This window comes from Cavia porcellus, unplaced genomic scaffold (assembly GCF_034190915.1).
Source record: "Cavia porcellus strain 051 isolate PalLab524CR breed Dunkin Hartley unplaced genomic scaffold, mCavPor4.1 scaffold_17, whole genome shotgun sequence".
Lineage (NCBI taxonomy): Eukaryota > Metazoa > Chordata > Mammalia > Rodentia > Caviidae > Cavia > Cavia porcellus.
The window spans coordinates 3,772,373-3,800,142 of record NW_026947500.1 but is presented as its reverse complement, the minus strand read 5'-3'; the positions used below and the strand labels follow the sequence as shown (position 1 = coordinate 3,800,142).

At 38.6% G+C, this 27,770-nt stretch overlaps 1 protein-coding gene across 10 annotated transcripts in view; it reads left to right on the top strand.

Moving 5' to 3' along the window:
- Window positions 1-27,770, top strand: part of Tnik (TRAF2 and NCK interacting kinase) — a 375,608-nt gene that overhangs the window by 344,772 nt on the left and 3,066 nt on the right. For 5 of the 10 annotated variants that reach the window (XM_013145513.3, XM_013145512.3, XM_013145511.3 and 2 more), the window contains 10 exons: window positions 6,479-6,643; window positions 9,223-9,334; window positions 9,546-9,632; window positions 10,124-10,294; window positions 11,867-12,010; window positions 13,796-13,930; window positions 18,590-18,690; window positions 23,463-23,612; window positions 25,417-25,576; window positions 25,822-25,961. In XM_013145513.3, coding sequence (XP_013000967.1) covers window positions 6,479-6,643; window positions 9,223-9,334; window positions 9,546-9,632; window positions 10,124-10,294; window positions 11,867-12,010; window positions 13,796-13,930; window positions 18,590-18,690; window positions 23,463-23,612; window positions 25,417-25,576; window positions 25,822-25,961 — 1,365 coding nt within the window. The remainder of the gene's footprint in view (window positions 1-6,478; window positions 6,644-9,222; window positions 9,335-9,545; window positions 9,633-10,123; window positions 10,295-11,866; window positions 12,011-13,795; window positions 13,931-18,589; window positions 18,691-23,462; window positions 23,613-25,416; window positions 25,577-25,821; window positions 25,962-27,770) is intronic. The other 5 variants (XM_013145516.3, XM_013145515.3, XM_013145514.3 and 2 more) reach the window with 2 other exon arrangements.

Below are 27,770 nucleotides of genomic sequence, written 5' to 3'. Positions count from 1 at the left end.
ATGGTACTTCATCATCAAAATGTACAGGTCTCCCAGCTCTAGAGCTCGCCACTTGGGAAAACACAAGGGAGAATGTTCAGAACTGAGTTACTCTTTAACTCCAAATAAAAGAACTTCAATTTCTAATGTACTTTAAAATTTGTCTGACTTTTTATAATGGAGTCAGTACCTCCAAGTAGACATTTGTTGCCAGCCACATCAGAATGACTTCATATTATTGGAATCACTCCAAGATTGTATAACCACAATGAGTCACTTTGAAAAATCACATTCAACAGTATCCCATATGAATACAATCTTTTGAAAGGACCCTTATATTTTGTCCTCTAGATTTCCAAATTTGGTCTTTCCGAATTGCGAGCATTTAAAATAACAACCTGTAAAAATAAACAGACTATCTTAGTCTAGGTTCTGCAGAGAACAAAATATTTCTATATGGAGAGAGATTTAAGAGTGGGGGTACAGTGAGAGGGGTAACAGAGAGAGAGAGAAAGAGAGAGAGAGACAGGCAGAGAGAGAGAGAGAGAGAGAGAGAGAGAGAGAGAGAGAGAGAGAGAGAAAGTGCCTCGTAAGATTATGGAGCATGAGAAGTCATCTGCAAGCTGAAGACCCAGGGAAGCTTGTAGTCTAAATCCCAGCTGGTAGGTAAAGATTAGAGGAGATGTTCCAACTCAGGTATTGAGGCAAAAAAGTTGGAGATGGCAGTTTTTTCTTCCTCTACTTTTTGTTCTATTTGGGTCCTCAGGAAATTGATTGATGTTCATCCAACATGGGAATGATAATTTACTTTATTAACTTCCTCCAGTGCAGACTAACCTTATTCCCAGAACCACTTACAAGCACACCTAAGAAGTAATATTTATTTAATCTGGGTACCTATGGCTCAGTTGGGTTGATACATAAAATTAAATACTGCATAAGCCTTTACGATAAAAATTCATTAAAAGTGTATACAGTAATACCTCAGTTCATGAACACTTCTATTTGCAAACAGTTCAGTGTACAAACAAAAACATTCAGCACAACTTTACTTCCTTTCACAAACTCCTCATCAGGTGAAAAACACAACCCTGGCCACTGTTATGGTTTGGGTCTACATGTTCCCCTAAAGCCTCATGTGGTCATTGGCAGAGCTTTTTCAGAGGTGACTGGGTGACCCTGGAATTGATTCATGACACAGTGCTACGCTCAAGGGCACCAAGACTAAGGCTGGGAGTACCACTCACCTTAGGTAGCCTGAATAATATATAAGGGAGAGAAAGGGCTGTGATCATCTCTTGCTTGCTTTACTGCATCCTGCCTACCATGAACTGTTTTTCCTCTACACTCCCTGTCTGCTCTGCCACACTGCCTTGGAGCCAGCTATGTATGGACTGCAACCTCTACAAACTGTAAGCTAAATAAACCTTTCCTTTTTTAACACTGAGTGTCAGATATTTTGTCTCAGCAACAAGAAAAGTGATGAAGCTATCTTCCCTACACAAACACAGATGCAGCTATCTTGCCCCAAACCCTAAAACAAATTAAGTTTGTTTTAGGATTTGTGGCAACCCTGCATATTAAACCAAGGCAACCCTGTATATTAAAAGAAAAATATAGGTTAAATCATATTCCTAACAAAATAAAAAATATAAATTCATTATACTAATATTTAGCTTATAGAGTATTATTATTTCAGTTCTCTAAGGTGAACCTCAAGAACTCACTCATAATCTAGGCATTGTGGTACATGGAGGTAATTTCAGCATTTGGGAGAGTGAAGCAGGAGGACTGCTGTGAGTTGGAGTCCAAACTGGGCTACATAGTGCGTTCAAGCCCAACCTGAGCAACATAGCAAGACCCTGTCTCAAAAACAAAAAGAACTCATTCGAGTCATTCTCATGTGAGTGGCCCTGATAGTTCTACAGGATCTTACTGGCACTGCTACCCAGTATCTTGTCAGATGCACAGATCATCCCCATACACACTCCTGTCCCTTCGGTTCCTGTCCCTGAAGTTCTACTTTCCCGGTTCTATAGTTTAACTGGACAGTGTTTTCCCCTAGTTCTGAAACATACTACAGCAGCTCCATTCTGCCAGCTGGCCACAGTGCCGTCCTCCCTTCACACCACTGCCTATTCTTACTCAGCATGCCCCTGTGGGTCTGGTTTAGTCTTCTCCTTTTCCTAGAAGTTTCTACTGAGATTCAGTGGGTCACTGTGCATAGCACCTTCCTCAAATCATCTGGTATCTCTCCAGTGTTTGACAGTCCCAAACACTGGAGACACTAGCTTGGCACCAAGACACTAGCTTGTCATCATGAAGGCTTATTTGTTTGCAAATAAGAAAAAGAGCCCACTTAGTACAATTTAAGTATAAAAAGTAGATGAATATCAGAAATAGGGGAGTAAATATTCAGAAGTACTTTGTGGAAGCAACCCATAAGGAGAAAGCGAGCTGGGTCCCTATGTAGAGCTAGAGCTAGAAACTACGAAGTGACAAGAGCGCAAGCATCTCGTCACGTATGTCATTGCTGTGTTTCCTTACCCTCACCTCGGTTTTCCTCCACTTTGCTACTACTTCTCTTTCCCCACAGACCTGATTTCTCTCCCTCTACATGTTAGTACTCTTGTCTGTCCTCTCTTCATGGCAAGATAATCACTACATCCTAGTTCAGAAGTTGACAGATATTAACCAGTATCTCTCAGATCTGATGTCAAATTTTATTGGGAATCTGGTCCCACTTGGCTCAGGATATAATTAGCTACAGCCAGGAATAGAGTTCTCTAGTACAACAATACAATACAGAGCACCTGGGCTCTGTCAACAGACAATCCAGGTTTAAACCCTGATTTTGCCACTTAGAGACAAGTTAGTTGACTTCTCATTTTCCATCTGTAACATACAAGTAATGGAAGCTAGTCCATGATGTTTAAGGATAATCCATCGTTGCCCAGCTAAAAAAAGGAAGGCCATAGTGGAAGAATCTAATGGAAGACAGCAGTTCATCTAATGGCATCCACACAGCACAGAGAGAACAGAGAAGGCAGGGACAAAAATAAACCCTTCCAAGTCATGCCCCCAGTGAACACCAGGCCCTCCCTGGTAACAGCACAGTTAGCTGTTGAGCTTACCAGTGGATGATTAGCACTGCATGATCATTCAAGATGCCTCACTACTGAATGTGAGTCTTTGGGGAACATTCTAGATCCAAACCCTAACAAAGATTCAGTGGAATGTTGTATATAATGTATTTAGTAGACTACTGACAATGGTGGGTGTGCAGAACCTGTTAGTGCTGGTCCACATGGGGATGGTGAAGACATGAAGACCAGAAACAGAGTTGAGATTACATTAATAAAATCCTAGAGGACGGGGTCATTGCTCATTTATATTTGTATTCTCAATAGAATTCCTGGTACCTGGCTCAAAGAAGATATTCCATAAGATGGTGCTGACTCAATGAAACAAGCGATGATGACTCAGAAGTAGGCAGATTTAGAAGCACTGCTTCGGGCTTTGCAATGTCTGGCCTGCTTCCTCTGGTTATCCTCTGCAAGTCTTTCTTTGTTAACTAATGTATCTGCACCAGGTTTGGGCTTGAGGCAGAAAAATACTGACACAAGAGAGACTGAAAAGTTCTGCAGTGACGAGGTGTTCTTTATGCTCTTGGGAAACTGCTGGGAAATGTCATAAAGAGTTTCAGCATTTGAGTACAAGTTACAAGAAAGAAAACATTTCCCAGAGTGCAAAAAAATTGAGGATAATAAAATAAAGATTGAACTCCCTGAATGTCATCTACAAGATGAAATGTTCAACTCTGGGGAAAGGCACTAATACAAGCTCTAGATGATCACTGTGACATAATGAATCCAGAAGAGGCCTGCTCTGGGACAGTCTATAGTCCAGGATCAGTGTTTCCAACAAACAGAAGATACTAGGCTTTCCATTTATTTCTCAGCTCCCCCTCATAACATCAGCTTTCCCTTCAGAAACCTCTGAGTCTGCTTTATCTCTCAACAACAGTAACAAAAAATGCCTAATTTTACTTTCCAACATGTGTTGGTTACTATTCTCTTGTTGCTGAGACAAAATACTTCACATCCAAAATTAAGAAAGGTAAGTTTTATTTAGTTAACTGTTTGTGGAGGTTTCAGTCCGTAATCATCTGGCTCCAAGGCAGTGTGGCATGGCAGAAAAGCAGTAGTTCATGGCAGCAGAAGACAGCAAAAGCAGCAAGAGCAAAATGAGGAGCACAGAGAAAAGACTCTTTCTGTCCCTTATATTGTATGTAGGCCACTTATCCTAGAGTGAGTATACTGCACCCACATAGAACAGCCTAAGGTTTTCTAGCACTACTCTTTCAGGCGACATCTCTGAAGCTTTCTGAACTCTTCCTACAAGCCATTCCTAAAGGCTCTTGAATCACATGGTCAGACGTAGTCACAGCAATGACCTGACTGCTCTGGTACCAAATTCTGTGTTGGTTACTTTGCTCTCACTGCTGAGACAAAATACTCAACATCCAAAATTAAGGAAGGAAACATTTATTTAGCTCACAGTTTGTAGAGGTTTTCAGTCCATAATCACCTGGTTCCAAGACAGTGCATGGCAGAGGAGCAACAGTTTATGGTGGTGGATGACAGCAGAAGCAACAAGAGCAAAAAAGGGAGGAGCACAGAGAGAAGACTCTTTCTGTTCCTCATACTGTACATGGCCACCCACTCGAAGGTTGGTGTAGCATTCACACCATAAGCACTGGACCATGAATAAATCACAAACTGTAGGAGCCTGCCCCCATGACTACATGAGGTTTTGGGGGCGCATCAGGACACAAACCATAACATGACAGTAGAAGGAACAAAACTAGCTGTAAGGCCAAGACAGGCTCTGAAACCAAGAAGTCACACAGGGAGATGGTCAAAAGAAAAGAATGAACTTTTGCCCATAGCAGCTACAGAGAAGATAGAGAATATGGCACCTCCCTCTTAGCTGTTTCGCTTTTGACACAACTTACATTTGGTAGGCATTCAAAAGGGTAGTTGATGATTGAAAAAAAGAGAAAGCAGAAAGGGAAATAATTACTTCAGGTCTGCTCTTAGAGTCTTCTGTGAGCTAGTGCATGTTAAAGAGTTGCAAGACTGTATACAGCAAAGGGAACAATCAGCAGTGAAGAGACAACCTACAAAATAGAGTAAAATATATCTGCAAACTATACATCTGACAAGGAGTGGATATCCAGATTATATGAGGTATGTTGGCAAATATGGTAAATATTTAAATTTTTAAAAGCTATTGCAGTAAAAGACACATTACAATTTAACCCCCTCAAAATATTCGCCTCATTTCATCACACTTATGTCATCATTCTTGCCACCTTCTGAAGCAGCTCTGGAGTCCTCTTCATGACTATCTTTAGTTACTCTGCTGTGGCTGCCTCAATGTCCTGAATTGATTCAAAATGTTTGCCTTTATTGGTCATTTTGAATTTGGAAAAGGGCCAGCAGTCACACAGTACCAGATCTGGTAAACAAGATGGATAAGCACATACTATAATATTGTACAAGCCTGTCTTTCCACTGGATGACGCTCAGAAGCACTTAGTATATTTTTTTTTAGTTTTAAAGTTTACTAGTACATATTTGCAATACATAATGATTACATTCATTGTATGAAGTTGGTACATACATGCTGTATTTTTTACTCACATCTCATAGAGACATTCAAGAAAGAGTATTTCCAGAAATGCTTCAGAAAGTGCCAAGAATGATTTGATAAGTGTGTTCTAAGTGAAGAGGACTAGAGGGCAATGTGTCTTTTACTGAACTAATTTAAGTTTAACCATACCATCAGTCCTTCTGTAAGGAACTCAAAAACAAAAACTCAATAGCAAAAAAACAATTTAAAGTGGACAGTAGGTCTAAAAAGACATCATACTGATGGCCAGCAGGAATTTGAAAAGATACTTGACATCACTAGCAGTCATCAGAAAGTCAAATCAAAACCACAGTGAGACCGCACTTCACCCCAGGAAGAATGATTATTGTCAAAAGGATAAGTGCTAGTGAAAATGTGAAGAAAAGGGGACCCTTCCAGGCTCTTGGTAGAAGTGTAGCCATTATGAAAAAAAAGAATACGGAGGTTCTTCAAAAAGCTAAATATCTAGTACTGGATATAAATCCAAAAGAAATGAAATCACTAGCAACATCTGCACTCCTATGTACATAGCACGCCTTTCACAATAGCCGAGAAACAACCTAAGTATTGGGGACCCCTCCCCCAAATGTGACTCCCAACAGCCCTCATGCAAATGTATTAATATTCCTCTACTAAATTTAGCGAAGCTTCTTTTTTCTTTCCTTAGGTAAAATAGAAATTGCAATGTTACCTTCCCATGCCCTGTGGATCAGTTTGGGGTCCCTGTTCTGTGTGAGGAATGATGTTACTCTGTGACCTTTTCCTTCACTCTCTAATGGTCCCCATGTATTGTATCCCTCAGACAGCTGGAGAGAAGAAGCGATCTGGCCACAGTGACAGCAATGGCTTCGCTGGGCACATCAATCTCCCTGACCTGGTGCAGCAGAGCCACTCCCCAGCTGGGACCCCAACCGAGGGCCTGGGACGTGTTTCCACCCATCCCCAGGAGATGGACTCTGGGACTGAAGTAGGTGCCAGCTACAGCTAGGACTGTGCTGTTCTCCTTCATGGGCTTTGAAAGTTTGCTGTCTTCAAGAATAAGCTGTGCCAAACTCGCTTAATCATGTGTAATTGTTTCCATTGTGCAGCTGCTTATGTATTTGCTCACTAGCTGACAGATGCAGAGCAATGCGGCACCAACCTGCTTTCCCAGATGACATTACCGAGGCCCTCTGAGGTTAAGTGAGTTGGCCAGAGAACACAGCTAGCTTGTGACTGAGTCTTCTATGTCACAAACCAGAACTTGAACCTTTTCATGTTCTGAGCCAATGATAGTTCAAACTATTGAGCTTTCAGGCTAACAGTCGAGATGCATGTTTACCTTAACTTAGTGAAACTAAGTTTGTCAAATACAGTAGTACCTCAGTTTATAAATTTAACTTTCTCAATTTGGGGGAAGTGACTGTGTTTGTGTTTGTGTGGGGAAGATGGCCATGGTCATGTTTGTAACCTGATGCAGAGTTTGCAAACGGAAGCAAAGATTTGTCAAACATTTGTTTGAGAACCAAATTATTTACAAACAAGTAAGTTTTCATGAATCCAGATATTACTGTAAAATGAAGTTGAAATGATTTTTTTGAAAAATGAAAATTAATAATACGGTGTTAAAAAGTGCTAAACTCCAAATTGCATGAGTAAGAAGAAATAAGATACTTTTTTTCATGTATTCATACCGTTCCAGAAAAAATTCTAAAGGAATACAGCCTATTGGGACTCAGAGATGGCATCCACCAGTTAAATGAGTTCACAGGGGACAGTCATGTTTCATGAACAGTCTTTTGCATCAAAATTAGGTTCTATGCATGTTTATAAACATATGTACTGGTGTTTTTTATATTGTCCCACACAGTGAATTTTTATGAGGCACCCTTTAGTTTCTAATATTATAAAGCAGAGAGAGTTTCACACACATGAAGGAAAAGAACACAGAAAACTATCGAAAAGTACAACCTCCAACTGTAGTTTCATGCAGTGTAGACGGCATTTTTCTGCCCGAACACCTCTGTCAGTACCAGGAGAACCTGGTTTAAATTTCTTTTGCTGCCGTAGCTCTAAATGAGAATATTGGTTCCTATCTGCCTCCTTCTTAGACTTCTAAGGGGCAAAGGAGACAATATGTATAAAAATTTCTGTGTCATGCTGTGACGAGGATGCAATTAGTTTTATTTCAAATGGTGGAAGGGAAATCTTGAATCAATTGGATCTTTGTGTTTCTTCTCACTGTATGTTTAGGAATTGATTTTTCTTTTTTCATGATGATTTCTTTTAAAGGATGCATACACAGTGTTGACATACTATATTTGAGGATTTCATGAAGATATTAGATATCAGGATAATGTATTTTAATGGCTTAACAATTTTGTCTGAAAGGCTTGGGTAGCACCTTGAAGTCATGAAATCTTAAAATGTTGGTACATTTTTAAAATAAAAACCTAAAGACAATACAAAAACCCTTACTTAATGATATTTATCCCTCCCCAAAAGGACATATGCTGAATATAGGTATGTTTGTGATGTTCAAAAGTTGAATATAACAGAAATGAAAAAAAACTGACAGGAGAAAAGATAGCTATTGTAGCTCTTGGCAAAATTCAAACATAGAATTCAAATATTATGACATGAAGCTCTGACACTGAGTTTAATATTCCTTAGTCTACTTCTGATTTCATGACTTCATGGCGCTATCCAAGCCCTTGAGACTAAAATTTTAAGTAAGCCCTTAAAATAAATTAACCTCAAACTTAAGAGCTTCACGAAGTCCTCAAGTATAGAATATAAATACTATATATGCATCCTTTTAAAGACATCTTCATGGAAAGGAAAAATCATTTCCTAAATTAAATCATCCTTAAAGATTTTAAAGGTTTTGACACCAACACTACCCACATGCATCACCAGGTCAGAGTAGAGGGACAGACAAAAGGCCTCCCTTCCAAGAAGGGATCTCCTGGGTTGACTGAGTTCATGTTGAAGTTCTTATATGTAGTAATGCTTACTAAGTAGATTACAAATTGTGTCTCATTTTCTTAAAACCATTGGATTAATGTGAGATTGCTTTTACTTAAAAGTAGAAGTAAGAGCTGGATCTGGTGGCACATGCCTGTAATCCCAGCACTCAAATGGCTGAGACAGCAGGATTACCATGAGTTTGAGGCCAGCCTAGGCTCCCTAGTGAGTTCAAGACCAGTCTGACCTACATAGCAAGACCTTGTCTCAAAAAACCCAAAAAGAGTAGAAATAAAGTCTTTTTCCCTAGTGTCTCTATAGATACTAAGGAACCATATGTCACCCAAAATACAATTTTTTTGTTGCAGCTTTTGGAGTCTGATCATTGATAAGGCCCAACAAATGCACAATGGTTAGTGGGTAACTAGTATCAGGAGAAATCGGTAAGAGGCGCATACTTTGAGGCAGGGAGTTAGAACCTGAACAGCTGAATAAATCAAGGAGTCTGAAATCACTGTAAAGCCTAAGCAAAATACTGTTCGCATTGTTGGTTCCTGCAGTATTTATGTATCTGCTCTTCTTCATCTTCTTGCTTATTAGTATGGCATGGGAAGCAGCACGAAAACCTCCTTCACTCCCTTTGTGGACCCCAGAGTATACCAGACATCTCCCACTGATGAAGATGAGGAGGATGAAGAATCATCAGCTGCAGGTAATTTAAAAGACCCCAGCATCTTAGAAACCACTGGATTTCCTTTTTGGGTGACCTGGTAAGGAAAGTTAACACTAGTTCACTAGTCAACCACCAAATGCCTGGACTCTGTCTTAAAAGGAAGAATTAGTTATGTAGGATTTCTAAAACAAATTTCTTTTGTTTCCCATTGTCCATCTTTCCTATTTTTTCCCTGTTTTGCTTCTGATAGGAACCCAGAGGTATCCAGGGACCATAGGAAAAGCTGCTCCTCAGCAATCTCTGAACGTACCACATATTTCCCAAAAACAACTTCTGGGTACAATGCTATGCACGCAATATATGCTTAATAAATGCGTGTTGAGTTGTATTGAGTTTATGTGTGTGCTTCTTACCACAAAAGTGTGGCTGATTCTCAGGATAGTCTTGCTTTCTGGACTTCTGCAATTCACTACTCATTAAAGCCAGTTAGATCTGCTTGCCAATAGATAATGTAGAATTTCAAAAAGTTAATCTTTCTTGTATATATTTACAAGAGTTGGGGATTTTGTAAGATTAATATTAATTTTCTAAACCATTTAAGTAGTGTCTCTAAGTTTGTTTTACTAATAATTAAAATACTGCATCTAAGAATAACTGATACTTTATCCTACTAAAAAAAAAGTATAAAGTAAGTATAGTTTTAGAGTCTTTGTACCTTTAATGTACACCAAAGAGATAGCAATAATAGTGTTTTGAAGTCCCTTCTCCAAATCTCCACTGGTTATCTTTCCAAAATGCCATTGATTTCTCTGATTCTTTTTCTCAAAGCTCTGTTTACTAGCGAACTCCTTAGGCAAGAACAGGCCAAACTCAATGAAGCAAGAAAGATTTCTGTGGTAAACGTAAACCCAACCAACATTCGACCTCATAGTGACACACCAGAAATCAGAAAATACAAGAAACGATTCAATTCAGAAATACTTTGTGCAGCTCTGTGGGGTATGTTTTTACTTTTTTCTCTATTTGTTAATGAACTGACCCTGAAACGTCATAATCCTGTGGATCTTATCCTCAGAAAACACTGATTCATTGATATTAGGACCTGACTTGGGACCATCTTGGCCTCAGGAAAGACCAAAACCAGTTTAATATGTAGAAAGAGCTGATTCCGAACTACCAAGGATAATATCTACAGAACTAGCTACCACTTAATACTTAGCCACTGTGTATCCATCCCTGTGTGATCTGCCTCCCATTCTGTCTCTGTGATCCGTATAATATGATCCTGCAAAGAGAGAGTTTTATAGTTAAAAACTAGTCCAGCCCATTTTAGTGAATTCCCTATGTCATGCTATCATATAAAACAAAAAAAAATTACAGACTTACCTTTTAATTCAAAATTTCAACCTACAGCTTTTAACTGACCTCAGACTTAGTATAAGTATGACAAGTATGATAGTAATGAAAGTCCTGGTCTGTGTTACTGTAAACTTCATGGCCTGATCAAAATGTAGCCCCTGTGTGTCTATCTAAAATACTAGGCCTGGGTTAGAGTATTATTATTTTAAAGGGCTAAAAGAATTTGATATGTTAGTGAGGAAGCCTGAAGAACATTTTATGAGCAGTGTGATGGCTCTGTCCTCTGGAGAGGAGAGAGAGAGAAATGAGAACAAGACAGCCAGACTTAATATTGAGAAACTTAACATGTGGATGAAAAAGTGGACACTCATGTTTTCAGAAGGTAGAAATATGAGAGGTTCAAGTGCTGCATGTTCGTGAACACAGACCATTGCCCAGTGAAGCTCTTATGTTGTGTATGTCTCAGTGGGTGGATAATGAATCTATTCAAATATGAACTTTGGGATTATTACTATCCAGACAAGACCATATACCTGCCAGAGGTTTTGTAATTAAGAATTACTATATGGCACGTGGGTTATCCTGGAACCCCAGAAGTAGCTTGAAGTTAGTGTTTCTGTGACTATACATCTATTAATGCTTTCTCTCGCACTGGATTATCAATTCGCTCACCGAGAAGAACCATTGAGTGTGTGAGACATATGATAGTGAAATTGTAGTGTGAAAAGGAAAAAGAGCTTTGGGTATGAAACTGGAACTGTCACATATCGAAGGTGAACAGGTTAAGTTCCTGAGAAATTGTTGCATGAATAAATGTGGGGATGGCCACTGGGTAAAGAAAGAAGTAGATTATATAAACAGGAAGAGTCAAGAAACAGGTTTTGCTTGTTCGAGGAAGGGAATAAAGTCAAATTGTGCTGCCATCACAGCTGAGCCTAAGGTTCCTCTTGAGAAGACCTCTCTGTATTAGGTGGTGAATTGCCAGATGTAATGAATGCTGCTACCACTTTATAAAAGAAAACTATAATTCCATTACCTGAGGGACAGTGATTTAATTACTAAGAACTTCAAATTCTATACTCCTTACTGTAATACCTATTTGCTCATTGTTTATATTTGTAAAGAACAATATCTTAAGTTTTACAGGGCTCCCAAATACAGCATGTTAAAGTCCATAAAAAGTCAATCTTAGGGCACTTCTTAACTTTGCAGGTGTAAACCTTCTGGTGGGAACTGAAAATGGCCTGATGCTTTTGGACCGAAGTGGGCAAGGCAAAGTGTACAATCTGATCAACAGAAGGCGATTTCAGCAGATGGATGTGCTAGAGGGACTGAATGTTCTTGTGACAATATCAGGTATGTTACCAGGCTGCAGGTCTGCACAGGTAGAAAAAGAGATTACCTCATTTGTGAAGAAATTATAAGCTTTGCCATTCTCAGCCTCTGAACAAAATAATGAATTAGGGCAACATCACTTGAGTAAAATCATCCTGTTGTAGTGCTGGAGATTCTGACCTTCAAAGGGAAGATTATCTCTGTGTTAAATATGAATGAGGAAGAAATGTACCACAAAAGAAAGATACAGAACAGATAGATATAGTAGATAGATACATAGACACAGAGATAAACAAATAGGCATTTACCATGGTCAAGACTTTAACACATCTGTACTTTTGTTATTGCCATCTAATCTGAGATGTAGAATACCAAAATACAGGCTCTTCAGAAAGAAAGTCACTTAGCAGAAATGTCTCCTGTCTCTCTTCTCACAACTTTTGCTAACAGTCCACTGATGATGTTTCAGGAAGTGTAGCTGGACCATTTGGTGAAGTATGAAAAGAGTATAGAGTAGGAGAATCATTACTATCATACTCCGCCACTTTCTTTTTCCTAAAAGAAATATTACATGAAGAGACACTTCGGGGCTTCTGGATTGAACCTTGAAGAGAGTTGAACTCTTCAGCTGTGCTTCTATTTTGAGAAATTTTCTTTATTTTGGATTATAATTCGCTCTTGATTTTGCCTTTCCACTGAATGTGTAGAGTTTTATGCTTCCCAAATAAGAGATAACCAAGTAAATTCTTCTTATATTATCATTTAAGTTTTCTGTGTAGTCTGTTTTACTGGCTAATTACTTTCTTGATTGAATCTAATTTAAAACCACACATCTGCCAGTCACCTCCCAAAAGTAGAAATGCTACCAGAAAATTCCGTCTTAGTGATGTTAGTGACACCTTCTCACTCTTAAGAGTGTAACTGTTTCCTTTTATTATAAGGCATATATGCAGAAAGAGAAAATGAAAATAGGAGCAAGAGATTTTTGAATCACCCTTGATCCACAGTAGTTCAGTGGCACCTCAAATTCTTTTGCCAAACTGGACAAATCAAATTCCTCCATAAGATCAACACTGATTGAACCTAAGCATTGAATTTGAAACAAAGAGACACTCTCTTCTTTCTAAGTGCTACTATCAGGAGCAACATTTATTGCCAGCATCCTTTACAAATGTGCATAGTAACTACACCATGACTGCCTTTTTAGATTCTGAATGCACTCTTCTATCATATCCATTCTGCAAACCTCTAATCAATTCTCTTCTGGTATATATCATATCTCTAAAGCAAAACACCTTTAAAGCCAGGGAGAAAGAAACTAATAGCCAAGAAATAAAATGCACAGGCCTAAATTTCTCATTACTTAAGAAGAGCACCCAAAAGCCACCATCTTCTCTAGTATTCGCCAATCTAACCATGTATATTAAATCTTGCTCCTTATATATTCTTCCATACTACATAGATGTTTTATCACCCCGTGAATTCTTAACTCCAGATTGGTTTATCAAAGGGAACTTTTAAGTTTTTCTCAAACTCACATCGTTTCTATCTTGTTTTAGTTTGATATTTCTTTTCAGGGATCTCAGCACCTTAAATTTGTCTGGTCTCATTTTGTGAACACAATTAACTTTGCCAAACTTGTTTTTCCATCTTCTTTTAAAATTCCTGTTTTTGAGAGTTAATTAAATAAAACTTCTGGCATTCTTGCAGTTGTGGTCTTTACAGTAATATAAACTATAGTAATAGAGGCTGTCCATTGTCATACACTGATCAATTAGAGAAACTAAGGCTGTATTATTGCAACAGGAAAAAAGAATAAGCTACGCGTTTACTATCTGTCATGGTTAAGAAACAGAATACTGCACAATGACCCAGAAGTGGAGAAGAAACAAGGCTGGATCACCGTTGGGGACTTGGAAGGCTGCATACATTACAAAGTTGGTAAGTCTCTGGACAGAGGATTGCGAGTTTCATGTGTTTAACTGAGTCAGAATTAGTCAATTAAGTTTCATTTCATGTTTTTCCTATCAGATATTAGTGGTGTCTATGGGACCAGTTTAAACTGTTGCTGGAAACTTAAGTATACTTGAATTATTTTCAAAAAGTTACATTAATAGTTCAAAACTGCTTTCGGTATAAAGTTCTAGGCTGCAGTTTGAACATTTTTATGCACTTCCTCCCAAGGATCCATTAAAATGACAATAAAGGAATAAAAATGCCATAAACCTACACCATCAAAAGGCTCAAGAGAAAAGAAGCTAGAAAACAAAAATATCAATAAAATTGACAAAGAATAGCTGGGTGGCTGGGGAAAGATCTAGCAGAGTAGGAAGTGCTGAATTCTGAATCTACAGTGAGGGGAACTATCAAAATACTCCAGTCCCTTCTCAGAACCCAGGAAGGTCCAGGAACTGAGCCCCCAGAAAATGACAAAGTCCTTAAAGCTTCCAGACTGGAAGTAAATTAATAAACAGTTTATATGTAATTTGAGTGGCTTAAGACTTCTCAGCAAAAGAAGTAGCTTAAAACATGGAGTAAGGCATTCAGAATTCTAGAAGCAAGATTATATACCTGTAAAAGTTTATCTATAACCCATCAGTGTTAGGGTTTCCCACAAAACAACCAAGATATTGTGTACATGTTATATATGTATGTGGGGACATGGAGGATAGAGAGAAGAGAGATATGGAATCAGCTCACATGTTCATAGTGCCTGAGAAGTCCCAAGATCTGTAGTCAGCAACTGGGGACACAAGGGTCAGTGGTGTAACTCTAGTTCAAGTTAAAAGGCCCAACAATCAGAACTGATAAGCAGTCAGAAAGCAGGCTAAAGACCCAAGAAGAGCTTATAATTGAACCTGACAACAAAGGCCCAAAAAGAACTGCTGTTCCAGTTAAAACAGGCAGGAGGACTCAGCCCTTTTGTTCTGTTCAGTTGACTGGACATTGGTGAGAGGTACTGCCTTTTCTCAGTCTGTAGATTCAGATGTTACTCTCATCCAGATTTATCTTCATAGACACTCCTAGATTAATATTTGACCAGATACATGGCCCCCAGTGACCTCCAACTTTGACACATAATATTGCCTGTCACACCACCAAACTGTTACACAATTTTAAGTGCACGATAAAGATATATTTTCAGCCCCTATGGGAGCTTTTAAAATGTAAAACTTCATAAATGTCTTAGGAAGTAGCTAGTAGAGGCTTTGTCCTCCCAAAATAAGGAACTAAATCTGGTAATCCAGGGAAAAAATGAAGAAAATACCAAAAATTATGATGAAGAGAATTTGGAATAACAATTCTGTCACCAACCTGGAGAGAAATCAGTCCTAGAAGAATGGGAAAATGCAAGAAAGATAAAATGATATAAATGCCACTGTTGACCATGTTAAGGATATTTCCTGGCAGGAAGTTTAGATGGGCTTAGAGACAGATGCATAGGAAGTAAGGGAACAGAAAAAAGAAAAACCTAAAAGGAAATAATCATGATTTCTATTGGCTTAACTGTCAACAGTAAGAGTATGAACATTTCATATTGCTCAATCCAAAAATTTAAAACATAACTATACTGGGGGTATGTGAGAGGATGTAGCTTATGTACATGAGAGAAAGCTAGAGAGAAAATGGTAATGGGATAAGAAACTAAATCCTTTCCATAATGTGGAATAGTTGATAGTGTCTGAAATTAAAAAAAAATAAATAATCAAATAAGCAAAATTTTTTTAGAACTCTGGAAAGAAATTGTTGAAGAAATAATTAAAAGAGTTGCAAATGTCTGTTGATAGGGAGCAAGAATCAGACCTAAGGCAGGCGTTCTTTTTCTTAAGCCTTGTAGAGCTACTTGACTTTTTTATATATGTCTCTATAAAGCTTGTTTGATTCAAAGGTGATAAAAGTAAGAAAATGTGTGGAAGTTTTCAAGATATATACTGGATAAGAACCACAATTTAACATAGGAAATGACAGTGAAGGCGTAGCAGGTAGTTTAAATACCTTGGCTTCAGAGGTATTCATGATATGGTCTCAGAAAACCCTGGTACAGTTTTGAAATTGTGAAGAAAAGATTTGGTCCATCTTGTGTGCTACATGGAAGAGGCCAAAACCCAATGAGACGTATTAAAGACAGAGTATGGAAGCAGGGCCACACATTAGAGAATTTACCTACTCTGGCCTGTCCTGGAAGGAACTGAGGATGTCATCTTTGCCAGCTAGAAAGAGGAGGCTGGTGCAAAGCTGAATCTCCACCTCCCTTCCCTCTAATTTTGTTCTAAATGACCTGCCCAGACACCCTGACACAAGGAAGCATGGTGCTGGAAAGCTGAAGTTCCTAGGGCCCGAAAGGATATCCACCCCGGCTCCTCTACTGTGGTTATTAATAACATCTCATTTGGGTTTTATTTTTTAAATGCCTTTATTCTGTCAGCCAGTTGGCTTATCATTATGCATTTAAAGCAGCTCTTGGAGAAAGTAAATACTGATGTCTATAGCTGTGTGTCACCAAAGTCATATCTGTATTGGTGCTGCCCAGGACCTAGCATAGTGCCAGCCACAAAGAAACCAGTTAAACAGGACTGGTTAAAAACAGTGATGCACTTTCAAATAACGGAATATCATTCATGAGCCAGACCACATGGGGGAGTGTTTTTCCACACCAAACTGGTGAAGTACATTCCTACCTGCTACACTGTGCCTTTTCCTTTGGGAAACAGAATTATATAGTACCTTCCTGATAAGATACCCTGAGTTCTAATTTGCTCTTGCCTTTTATCTGATTATTTGGCAAAATATCAAACATGCAGCACCTCATTCCCATTCCAGGTAGAATTCAGATTCAGATGCCTAGGTTTTCTTTCTTTATTTTAGGACAGGTAACCCTTTCAGAGGAAAGCAATGCAATTTAAGTATTCTTATGGAAACAGTTTTAAAGTTGCTTCTAAACATTCGTTGAGTAAAACTTTTAGAATATCCTTTGTTTTACCTTTATTACTTGGCATTTATCAGCCCAAATGTTTCTAGTGATTAAATTTTAATAAACTAATATTGTATGAATACAGAACAATCACATTTACTATAAGAAATACTAATATTTCAGGATGTCATTTCTTGCATATATCTATGAGCTACAGAAGTCCTATTCAATCTACAAATCTTCCAGTGACCCTTCTAACATTTCTTCCTTCTAGTCATTGCTTTGACATTACCACGCTGACATATCCTAGCATGCAAAACAAACGCCACCAGAAAGTAATAACTGATCGTTATTTCTTTAACTATTGAGACTAGCTTAATTTTTAGAAACGTTTTTGCGTCCATCATCCAAAGAACCATTTGGATTCTGACTTTGCTTTCCTAGTGAGATTCCACCCAAGGCAACACAGAGTTTTTCTTACAGCACATGATTATTCCATATATTCAAATATCCATGAAACTTCAAAACTATGGAATGCGAGAATAAAGCAAAAAAGCAAATGGTATATGTATGAGTCATTTAAAATGTTTATTTTCTTAATCTATGTGTACTTAAGTCAGTTTTTATTTTCAAGGCTATTTAAACTGTGATTATGAATCTTCTAGATTTTAGGTGAGCCTATCGAAACATAGACTTTTAAAATTAATTCATGTCATGAAAAATCATGGAGACAGCTAGAAACTTAGCATGTCACTCAGGTATATTAAAATTTTTCTTACTCTCTTTTGAGCACAGAGTATTCTGCTTGTATGGATATTATATAAAGAAAAATGATTGGCATATGTATCACTTGTGGAGTATAGATTTTCTAACAATTAGATCCACATTCAATAGTGAGAAATCTGGACTGCATTTAAATGATTCTATAACTTCTCAAGGTCATCACTGTAAAGGTTTGTCATTGTTATATCAGACATACCTGGGCCATAATAACTCAGAGATTAGATAACACAATCTAGTCTTCCATTAACTTGTTCAAAAAGCATTTCTTGAATACTACTTTATGGAAAGAAAAATGAAGTATGTACTCAATCATTTTACCAAGTCTCTATTCATGAAATTTAAGATATTTGTTATAACATTCCATTTTCCTAAATGTTAAAGGAATTGTCAAAAATATATAAAGCCCTTAAAAATAAGCCACTGGCAGAATCCAGAGCTCCTAATGATCCATCTTTAATTACAAACATAAGCAAATAATTATTTAATAATTATATTCAAATTTAAATAATAAGCAAATGCTTTCCTTTATGTCACTACCTATTTGCTAAATTTTTCTACCTCAGCTTCTTAATAAATGAGTGCATATAAAAACCCAGAAAAATAGCAAAGTTATGCCAATTTTTATTACAATGAATAATCATGTCTAAACTTAGTAGTTAAAGACAGTTACATCGTTAGATGAAGAAAAAACTTCTAATATAAAGGTGAACACTCCAAGTATTCTGCCAGCCAAGTATAGAAGTTAGATCTGTATCTATTTAAAAAAAAATGCACACCAGGAGCATCACACTTAACTAGGGAGAATATCTCTAGAGGTATATACTTGAGTCTTATGGTTTATAAATTAATATAAAAGCATTCAATAAATCAATGGTTTTTTAAAATGTATAACTTTTATATTACAGTTAAATATGAAAGGATCAAATTCTTGGTGATTGCCTTAAAGAATGCTGTAGAGATATATGCTTGGGCTCCTAAACCATATCATAAGTTCATGGCATTTAAGGTAAGTAGGCATATGCTGGCTTGTTTTTTTGTTGTTGTTGTTGTTGTTGTTGTTGTTGTTGTTGTTTTGGTTTTGTTTTGTTTTGTTTTATTTTCAGATTTTATCAGTGGTCTGTTTTCCAATGGTTACTTTTTTCTTGTTGCTGAGACAAAATACTCGACACCCAAGATAAAGGAAAGAAAGGTTTATTTAGTTTACAGTTTTTGCAGGTTTCAGTCCATAATCAGTTGCCTGCAAGGCAGGGTAGTATGGCACTGAGGCAATACTTCAAGGCAGCAGCTCAAGCAAAAGGGGCTACACCAAAAGGACAAATCAAGCCTATTTCCCTTCCTTGTATTATACACAAGCCACCCTCTTCCCCTACACGGTGGGTGAAGCACTCATAAAATCCCTGCGCCCTCCTCTTGCACAGGATGAAGATATTTACAAAGTAAGAGCTTGGTTCCCTGCTAGGTCTCTCAGTTAAACTTCTAAACTGAATTTGACACAAAGTATCAACCAGAACAATGCACCCCTTGTTAACTTGGCAAACAGACACATAATTAAACCAGCCTCCAGATACAAAGGCATGCTTATTCTTAGCATTGTACAACTTGAGCATTATAACACAGGTTTGACAATCCTTAAGAACAGTATTAAGTCTATCCACGTTAGACTTAATCCACATAGAATCATAACATTCTGCCCTTGCCCCTCCCCAAAGACATTTCTTTATGTCCATCTGTAAGAGTTGGTAAAGTCCTAACATTTCAGCATTCTCCTCTGACATGGAAGCCAAACTCTTAGCTGCAAGACCTCATACAAATGAAAACAAAGTTAAACACTTAAATGAAAACAAAGTTAAACACTTACAACATGTAGTGGCACAAGATAAACATTCCCATTCCAAAAGGTACAAATGGGGATACAAAGCATTGGAATCAAATAAAGTCCAAAATCCAACAGGGCAAACATTAAGTTCTGTAGTTGTGTATCCAGCATCTGAAGCAATCTGTAGCTAATTGTGAGCTCCAAAGGACTTGTGTGGCTCCACCCCTAAAGCAATCTGGTGGTTGTAGTTCCCATGGCTTCTCTCTTGGGCTTGCTTTGCTCACTTCTTGCTGGTTTACTTAAACAATCTATTCTCCTGGGTTTTCCAAATTTCTGGGTTTCCCAGTGCACCTGCGGCTTCACCCTCACATCTTCACACACTGCCCTCTCAGGGGCATGCTGCTTGGCCTCCTAGGCATTCTGAAACTGGGATGGAAGCCTTTTTAACCTCAAAACTTGTGCATTCTCCATGCACCTAAAACCAGTGCCACGTGGATATGCCAAGGTTTGCTGCCACCTGGAGCAGTAGCCAGGCTTTCCTTTCTCTTGGCTGTAGGGGTCAAATGCCTGGGTCACTGAGCACTCTGAACCTGACTGTGAGGAGCAAATTCTTTATGTTGCCTCTATTCTGGAAACTGTGTGGCTGCTGCCATTTTGGAAGCTCTCACAGCTTCTGCTGCCGCTCTGGGACATGGCACTCTGCAGCTTTCTCCTCCAAGCAAAGTCTTTCATTTTTGCAGTGTTGAGGCTGCAAAGGATGGAGACCCACTGCCTCTTCCCAGGATGCCTACAGGTCATCTTTTTTATTTTTCTGTTCCTTCTCAGAAACCAAGGTCTCAGCTCTGTCTTTACAGTTCACAGCTTTCTGGCCAAACACACAATATTTTAATCATCTTGATGGGCTCTTTGCTCTTGATTCACAACATAAATCTGGCTAAAAGCCCCCAACAGTAGCCATGCCACAGCCTAAACATTCAGCTGCCTTGAAATGTCTTCACTGCCCTTAATCTCAGCAAAGTCTCGACATAAACAAAATGCAGAAATTAATCCCAAATCAGACAGCTGCTGTGGCCTGCATGCACTGCCACAGGCACTGCCACAGTTGAAAAGGGGTTTGGCAAGCCTGGAGTCCACACCTTGCACACAGGAGGAGCAGTGAAGATGCAGCCTGGGACAGAAAGCCAAGTGCACAGGAGGAGGAGGTCAAAGGCTGGGCTAGAAAGTGGCCCTGGGATGCGACGCTGCAGGCCTCAAATTTTCAACCAAGCCATAACACACATCATCTGGAGTCCAGTACCCAATGCACTTCTTCCCAGCAGAACCCTCCCAAGCCTGGGCTTCACTGGCAGGATTTCTATCTGCCTTCTGGTCTTCTGAGCTGTGACCAGAATCTCCCATACAGAACAGCCTGAGACATTCCAGGCTACTCTTACAGGCTACATCTCTGAACCTTTCCAAACTCTTCCCACAAGCCATTCCCAAAGGCTTTTGAACAACAAGGTCAGGTACGGTCACAGCAACAACCCCATTCTACTGGTACTATATTCTATCTTGGTTAATTTTCTCTTGTTGCTGGGACAAAATACTTAACACCCAAAATTAAGGAAAGAAAAATCCACATAGCTTACAGATTTTGGAGGTTTCAGTCCATAATCAGCTGCAAGGCAAGGTGGCATGGCACTGAGGCAATACTTCAAGGCAGCAGCCCAAGCAAAAGGGGCCAGAACAAAAGGGGTGAAAGCAAGCCTCTTATCCTCTCTTGTACTGTACACTAGCCACTCCCCCACCTCCAGGGTGGGCGTAACACTCACAAAATCTCTGCCCTCCTCTTGCACAGGATGAGGATATTTATAAAGTAAGGATCTTGGCTCCCTGCTGAGTCTCTCAGCTAAACTTCCAAACTTCTCAAATTGACACAGTATATTAATCACAACACCATATAAATCAACACCACTTTTATTGTACACGCCAGCAGTAAATCTATTTTAAAAGTATTCAAAATAGATTTAATATTTCAAAAATTAAATATAAAAAAATGCTTTAAAATTGATCAAATTGAAATGTATATTTGCTCTCCTTCATTTGGGATCTATGAATCATCATTTTAAAGATACATTTAATATAGAATGGTTGCTAGAAAAAAATCAATTGCATTATTACATAATAATATTTATGGCAAAGCTACCTGTAGTGTTGTCTATTTTGTCCACATAATGTGCACTGAATTTCAAGATTAAACTGGGTCTCTATCTCTTCTGCTCATCATAAGCCTTTCTAGATAAAACCTGTGGAACTCAACTGATGCCCATATATCCCTGTCACTAGTAAGTCTTATCTGAAATGAATATTGACTGTGATTGGTTATAGAAATGACCTAGTTTCTCTACATTCTTCCATTTTGATTGTGCTTTTTTTTTTTTTTCTTGTCTGAATCTGTATTTGGCCTAGTTGGAATGATCTGTAATGAGATTCAACAGAAGTGAGATGGGCATATGCTAGTCTCATCAACCCCAGCTCATGAAAGCTGAACCCAGGAGGCCAGAAGGACCAGTACTTGTCGGCACTTTTGTGTTTTCTGAGACACAAATCCTTTCCATAGTGCAAGTCAATTTATCCTCTGTTTTCTGTATGTTTCTCTGTACACTCACTCTTTCACTTCACCTTTATGACTGTTATCTCTCTTTGGCTCTATTTATTCTTTCCTGCCACATATGCTACATGTGAGAGCAGAAGCTGCCCTAGAAATGTGATGTCAGCTTTCTTTGGGGCTGAATAACGCCACTTCTATCTTTTTCTGTTAGTACAAGTGGCTTTATTTGTGATGTTCTCAGGAAGATGGCTTCATCCATGGAAATGGGCTCCTGTCCATGACCCTGCTTTCATAGAAAGAAATGTTTGTAATACATTAGGATCCCAGTAACATTTAAAGGATGGTTCCCAAAACTTAATGTGGTGCTGCTGTTCTGCCACAATCTGTCTTGTAAAAGCTTTCCAATCAAGTTGCCCTTCTGATTTTGAGGTTACTGCCGTCAGGTTCTAGCCAAAGCCCGTGAGAGACTGCAAATCAGAGAAGTCCCACACTAGAGAGAAGTGAAAAAAGGCAAGGACTTCAACAAGAAAGACTAGAGATGGCAGGAGATGCAACCTTCCCATAGGACAAGGATAGGAGAACAAACATGTCTGTGCTGTGAGAATGACATTAACAAAAGATGAGGGAAAGGGGTGATACATGGAAGTGATATTATGGCCAAGCCAATTCTGGTTTCTCAAATCCTCCCCTAAATTTCAAAGTCCAGAAAAGGTGTTACTAAATCATACCAGAGTAACATATGAATGCTAATTAGGTCTTGGATCCTGGATCCAAGCTCAGAGAACCTTGATAAATTTGGCTAGACTTATTTGTTCCCTGTATAGTTAAACTTAACATCTAATGCAAGTCCAAGGTCTTCTTGTCTTCTCTTATTATCTAAACCTAGCTCATATTTCAACATTGACTTTAGAAAGAGTGCTACTTTGACAGCCATTCAATCACTGAAGGAAATTGTTTCTAGAACATACTCTTTAATCCTGAAAAAGCTCAATACAGAGCAGGTCATGGCTTCCAACCCCACGCAGTCTCTGAAACACACAGATGGGCTACATGGGAAGTAGAGGGACCAGAGAGGTCACTAGAATGTCTCTAAAGAGTAAAGGCCAGAAATAAACTGGAAATAACAGCAGTACCCAGGTATCAAGTTTTCAGTATACAGTGATACTCAAAATTGACAGCTGTCAACCACCTTGTCTGCTCTGAAGGACCAGAGATGGAGAAGAGGGCACCAGTGCCTGCTAGACTCCTCCTCCTAGAGCAGGAAGCTAAACAGATTTAAAACTGGTACTGAAATCTCCTAGCTTTTCAACTGAAAAGGGACTGAAATTAACTTCTTCAAGAAGTGTAGAGACTAATGGGATGTTGTTTATAGTCTTTTGCAGATCTTCAGCACAAGCCTCTACTTGTTGACCTCACTGTAGAAGAAGGTCAGAGATTAAAGGTTATTTTTGGCTCACACACTGGTTTCCATGTAATTGATGTTGATTCAGGAAACTCTTATGATATCTACATACCATCTCATGTAAGTTTCTAGAAGCAGATTGTCAAAGGCCCTCTGAACATAGGGGATTTGTTTCTGCATATTTCTTAATAGAAATTGTGCTTACTTTTACTAACCAGTAAAGCACATGAACTTTAGACCTTCTCTAAGTAGAGAAGTTTTTAATAAATCATGTAAATTCAACGAGTGTTCATTACTTTCTAGAGAGTAGCACTTAATAGAAATTATTTGACATGCATTCTGTTATTCTCTCCTTGGGCTTTAGATTAAAATGCAATTTTCCTTCCTTCAGGGACATAAATTTTATATTCTAGATGAGTTTCCATTTTCAGTTTTTGATGGGAGATTAATTCAATGCTTATAAACTAACTTTTTGGAGAAAACCCTTTTCCTCTATTTTTAGTTCCTATCATCAGTATGAGAGCAGTGTGTGGGGGGGGGTTCAGACATACTGGAGCTCATACTCTGACTCCAGCATGTAGGAATTTTCAGTAATGCAAATGTTCAGCAGCCTTTCCAATCCTCAACCTTCACATGTGTAAATATGTATTAAATGGGAATGAAAAGCCTACCCCCCAGGGTATCTCAGCATTAAATTAGGTAATGGGTTTAAAGTATTTGGCTCAGGACTCTACAAATTGTGTTTGTACTTATTAACAATATAATATTCAAATTACAACACTAACACATTCCCTAAAATGACTCTTCAGGGAAATCCTGCATGTATTCATCTATTGGAACTGGTTCAAAGTAGACCAGGTGTCCTGTGTACAATCCCTGTCAGCCTTAGGTTTATATACAATAGAACGCATCAGGAAAGTCAGAGGCCTAATCCATTGCCGATAGGTGTTTTGAGAGTTTGAAGACTGTGACCTAGAAAAAGCACATTCACTTAAAATAAGTTGTTTAGTATAATACACACAGAGAGAGAAAGAGAGAGAGTGAGGGAGGGAGGGAGGGAGGGAGGGAGCCAGGAGGGAGAGGGAAGGAGAGAGAGCTCTCACTCATTCTTACGTTATATTTTTTATCACACTCACATTCTTGGGCTGCTGGAACATCACTGTGAGCAGCCTCACTACTCCCCTTCTTATCATCCAGCACATCCCGGCTGCCAAGACATTCTCATCCAGGGGACTGCAACACCACCACCTTTCTTTGCCTAGAACAAATCAATCTACATTTATTTCAATAGCATGATTTCTTAATGAGTGGTAATTCAAATTTTTCCCTAAACAAACCATTAATTTGGATTATTCTGGTGTTCAAATACTCATAAACAGGCTGTATTATATACTCATAGCGTATTTGGGAGAAATCCATGTTGGCCCCATTTCAGTGCTCTCAATCTCATTCAGCTGATTTGCATTCTCCTCATCTTTGTTGGAAGTAGTAATTCTAACAGAAAACATAAATTTCAGCATCAGCAAAACATGTACTTGAACTCCAATTCTATTACCAAATTTAAGCCCAGCTTTGATTAAATTACATAACCTTCTGAGATGCAGCTTCCTCAACTGTAAACAAAGATGCATACCATGAAAAGCTGTCCTAAGGACTAGAAAGAATATATGTAAAAGGCCCAGTGATTGGCACATGGTAGGTGCTCCGTAGATATTTACTATTGTTTTTAGAAACAAATAAATTGGATTTTTTTGATCTAATAACTACATTTATGTTTACCACTTGATAGGTCCCTGGTTAAACTAAATGAAGCAAATTGTAAGCTCTAGAATAAAAGTGGAAAAACTGTTTCAGTGCTTAGAGATGAAACTTGAGATGTTATTTCATTTTAAAACATAATGCTTTGCCTTTCTTTGTCTTCTAGATTCAGGGCAATATCACTCCTCATGCTATTGTCATCTTGCCTAAAACAGATGGAATGGAAATGCTTGTTTGCTATGAGGATGAGGGGGTGTATGTGAACACCTATGGTCGGATAACTAAAGATGTGGTGCTCCAATGGGGAGAAATGCCCACCTCTGTGGGTAGGTTAACCATTCCTTATCTCCTTCAGCAGTTACACCCCCCAAATGAAACGAAAGTCAAGAAATGTGAGACAACCATTTGAGTCCACAAAAAAAGAAAATGATCTGTGAATAACACTTGTAAAACTTGTTTTGTGTGTTAATCTCAAGTTGTTTGTCATTTTTGTGGTTAAGATGTGAACAGATGCTGTGAGTTATTGCCCATCTAATGTTTTTAATGCAGTTTTGGAAATTCCTTTTGACAGCTTACATTCATTCCAATCAGATAATGGGCTGGGGCGAGAAAGCTATTGAGATCCGGTCAGTGGAAACAGGACATTTGGATGGAGTATTTATGCATAAGCGAGCTCAAAGGTTAAAGTTTCTATGTGAAAGAAATGATAAGGTAAATCCGTTTCAACATTTGCATTAGTGTTTGCATTTTAAGAGACCACCAGGTACCTGTGCAACCTTCATTTTCCTTTACACTGATTTGAATCACATTTGTGTTAAACAATCAATATTTACCTTGAAATGGCATTATTTGGTTTGATTCATGTGAACACTCAAGATATATTATGCACATATCAAAACAAACATAAAGCATCTAAAATTTTCTTGTAAAATCTAAGTAACTTTTGTGGCCTGCATGCCACAAAAACTCAGCAGACATCCCAAATTCTCCTAAGCACTTAGAGCAGTTGGTCCATCATTGTTATCTTACAGTGGGTCAACTTTATACTTCCACTTTTAGACTCTTCGCAAAGTCACTGTTAGAGCCTACCCCTCACATTGTATTCACCCATCAGTGTAAAACATTTGACATGTAGAAATATAAGCTTTTTAAAAATGTCATCCATTCTTTAACAAATACACAATCACAAACTCAACTAGTGCCATGTCCTGTGTCATTCCAGCCATATTTCTTCTGAAATGTCATACAGGGATTGTTTTCCAGTGAAGTTAGCTGTGTCCATTTAGCATGACTAGTCACCTCTGTGGGGTATTCTGTAGCAGTGTGGCTTCTACCTTGTCCTCCCTCTAGAGTAAGTCAGAGTTTTTAGTAGCTAAGATGTACTACATTTGTAAATTCATCCTTGTGGCAATGGCCAGAACAGAAGTGCTTCCCCCAGAGGAGCAGACATAGACACCCACAGAAAATAACGTAGTAAGTTGAACTGTTGTATCTCTTTGCTTACCCTGATTCCCCAGAGGCTAGAATGGTCTTCATCTAACACTGCGCTGTGGGTCTGGCCTACCATATTTGACTCCAACCAGCTACTGTGACTTGGTGTGATATAGGTACACAGTAGCTGTGGGTGGCAGGGCTAGTCCCAGGGACTTAAGAGCATGTCTGAAAATAGACCTCACATAGTAAGACTCTGCACCAACCCAGTGTCTGGGGATGATGAGACTAGGAGAGATCTAGATCTGGACACCTGCACTCTAGTTCCCTGATGACCCATCCCAGCAGCTTGTTCATCCAGGTTCATACCTTCAGAAGTAGGCTGAGACCACACCAGTGTCTGGGACCAAAGGTTTAGAACCAAGGACATACAATCAGAGAGAATAGCATCCCTTTCTTTTCTACATTAGGGCTTTCCATGATCTTCTCTGCCCTTCACCTTTTGATTCCTTGAACCCAACCGTAGCTTTATTTTCATATGTAGCATTAACTGGATGACAAGATTTCTATGGACTTCTTAAGAAGTTGTTGAAGAGAGCATTCTTCTAAAGAAGTTGGGCAAATGAAGTAGCAGAGACTTAATACTCGTGACAAAAGCAAATGCCTTGGCCAAAATTAGGTGTTGGCTGACTGAAGGGCTATGCCACAGCCTAAAAAACTATTTCCTGGGGCAGTGGTTCATTTACATTCAGCTGAAGCAAGCAGTAACCCAGATCTTCTCACTTCTCTCCGTTGCTTGATAAAGTGATTTAACAGACTGAGACCTAATGGACTATGGTTCTGCTTATTAATGCCATCATCTCATTCTGCCTAGGATATGCCAGCATCAGCAGAGACACTAAGTGTTAACTGTTGAAATGCCAAAGTGAATGGGCGTTAAACACTGACCATAGCCATTGATGTTCATTTTTTAATTTTTAAAATTTAAAAACTGAAGTTGAGAATAGTTAGGAGGCCCAAAATTTGCCCATGACTTTAGCAATTTGCAGGGATTCTCTTAAATCCTGATATGCCTTTGTGTCATTTTTG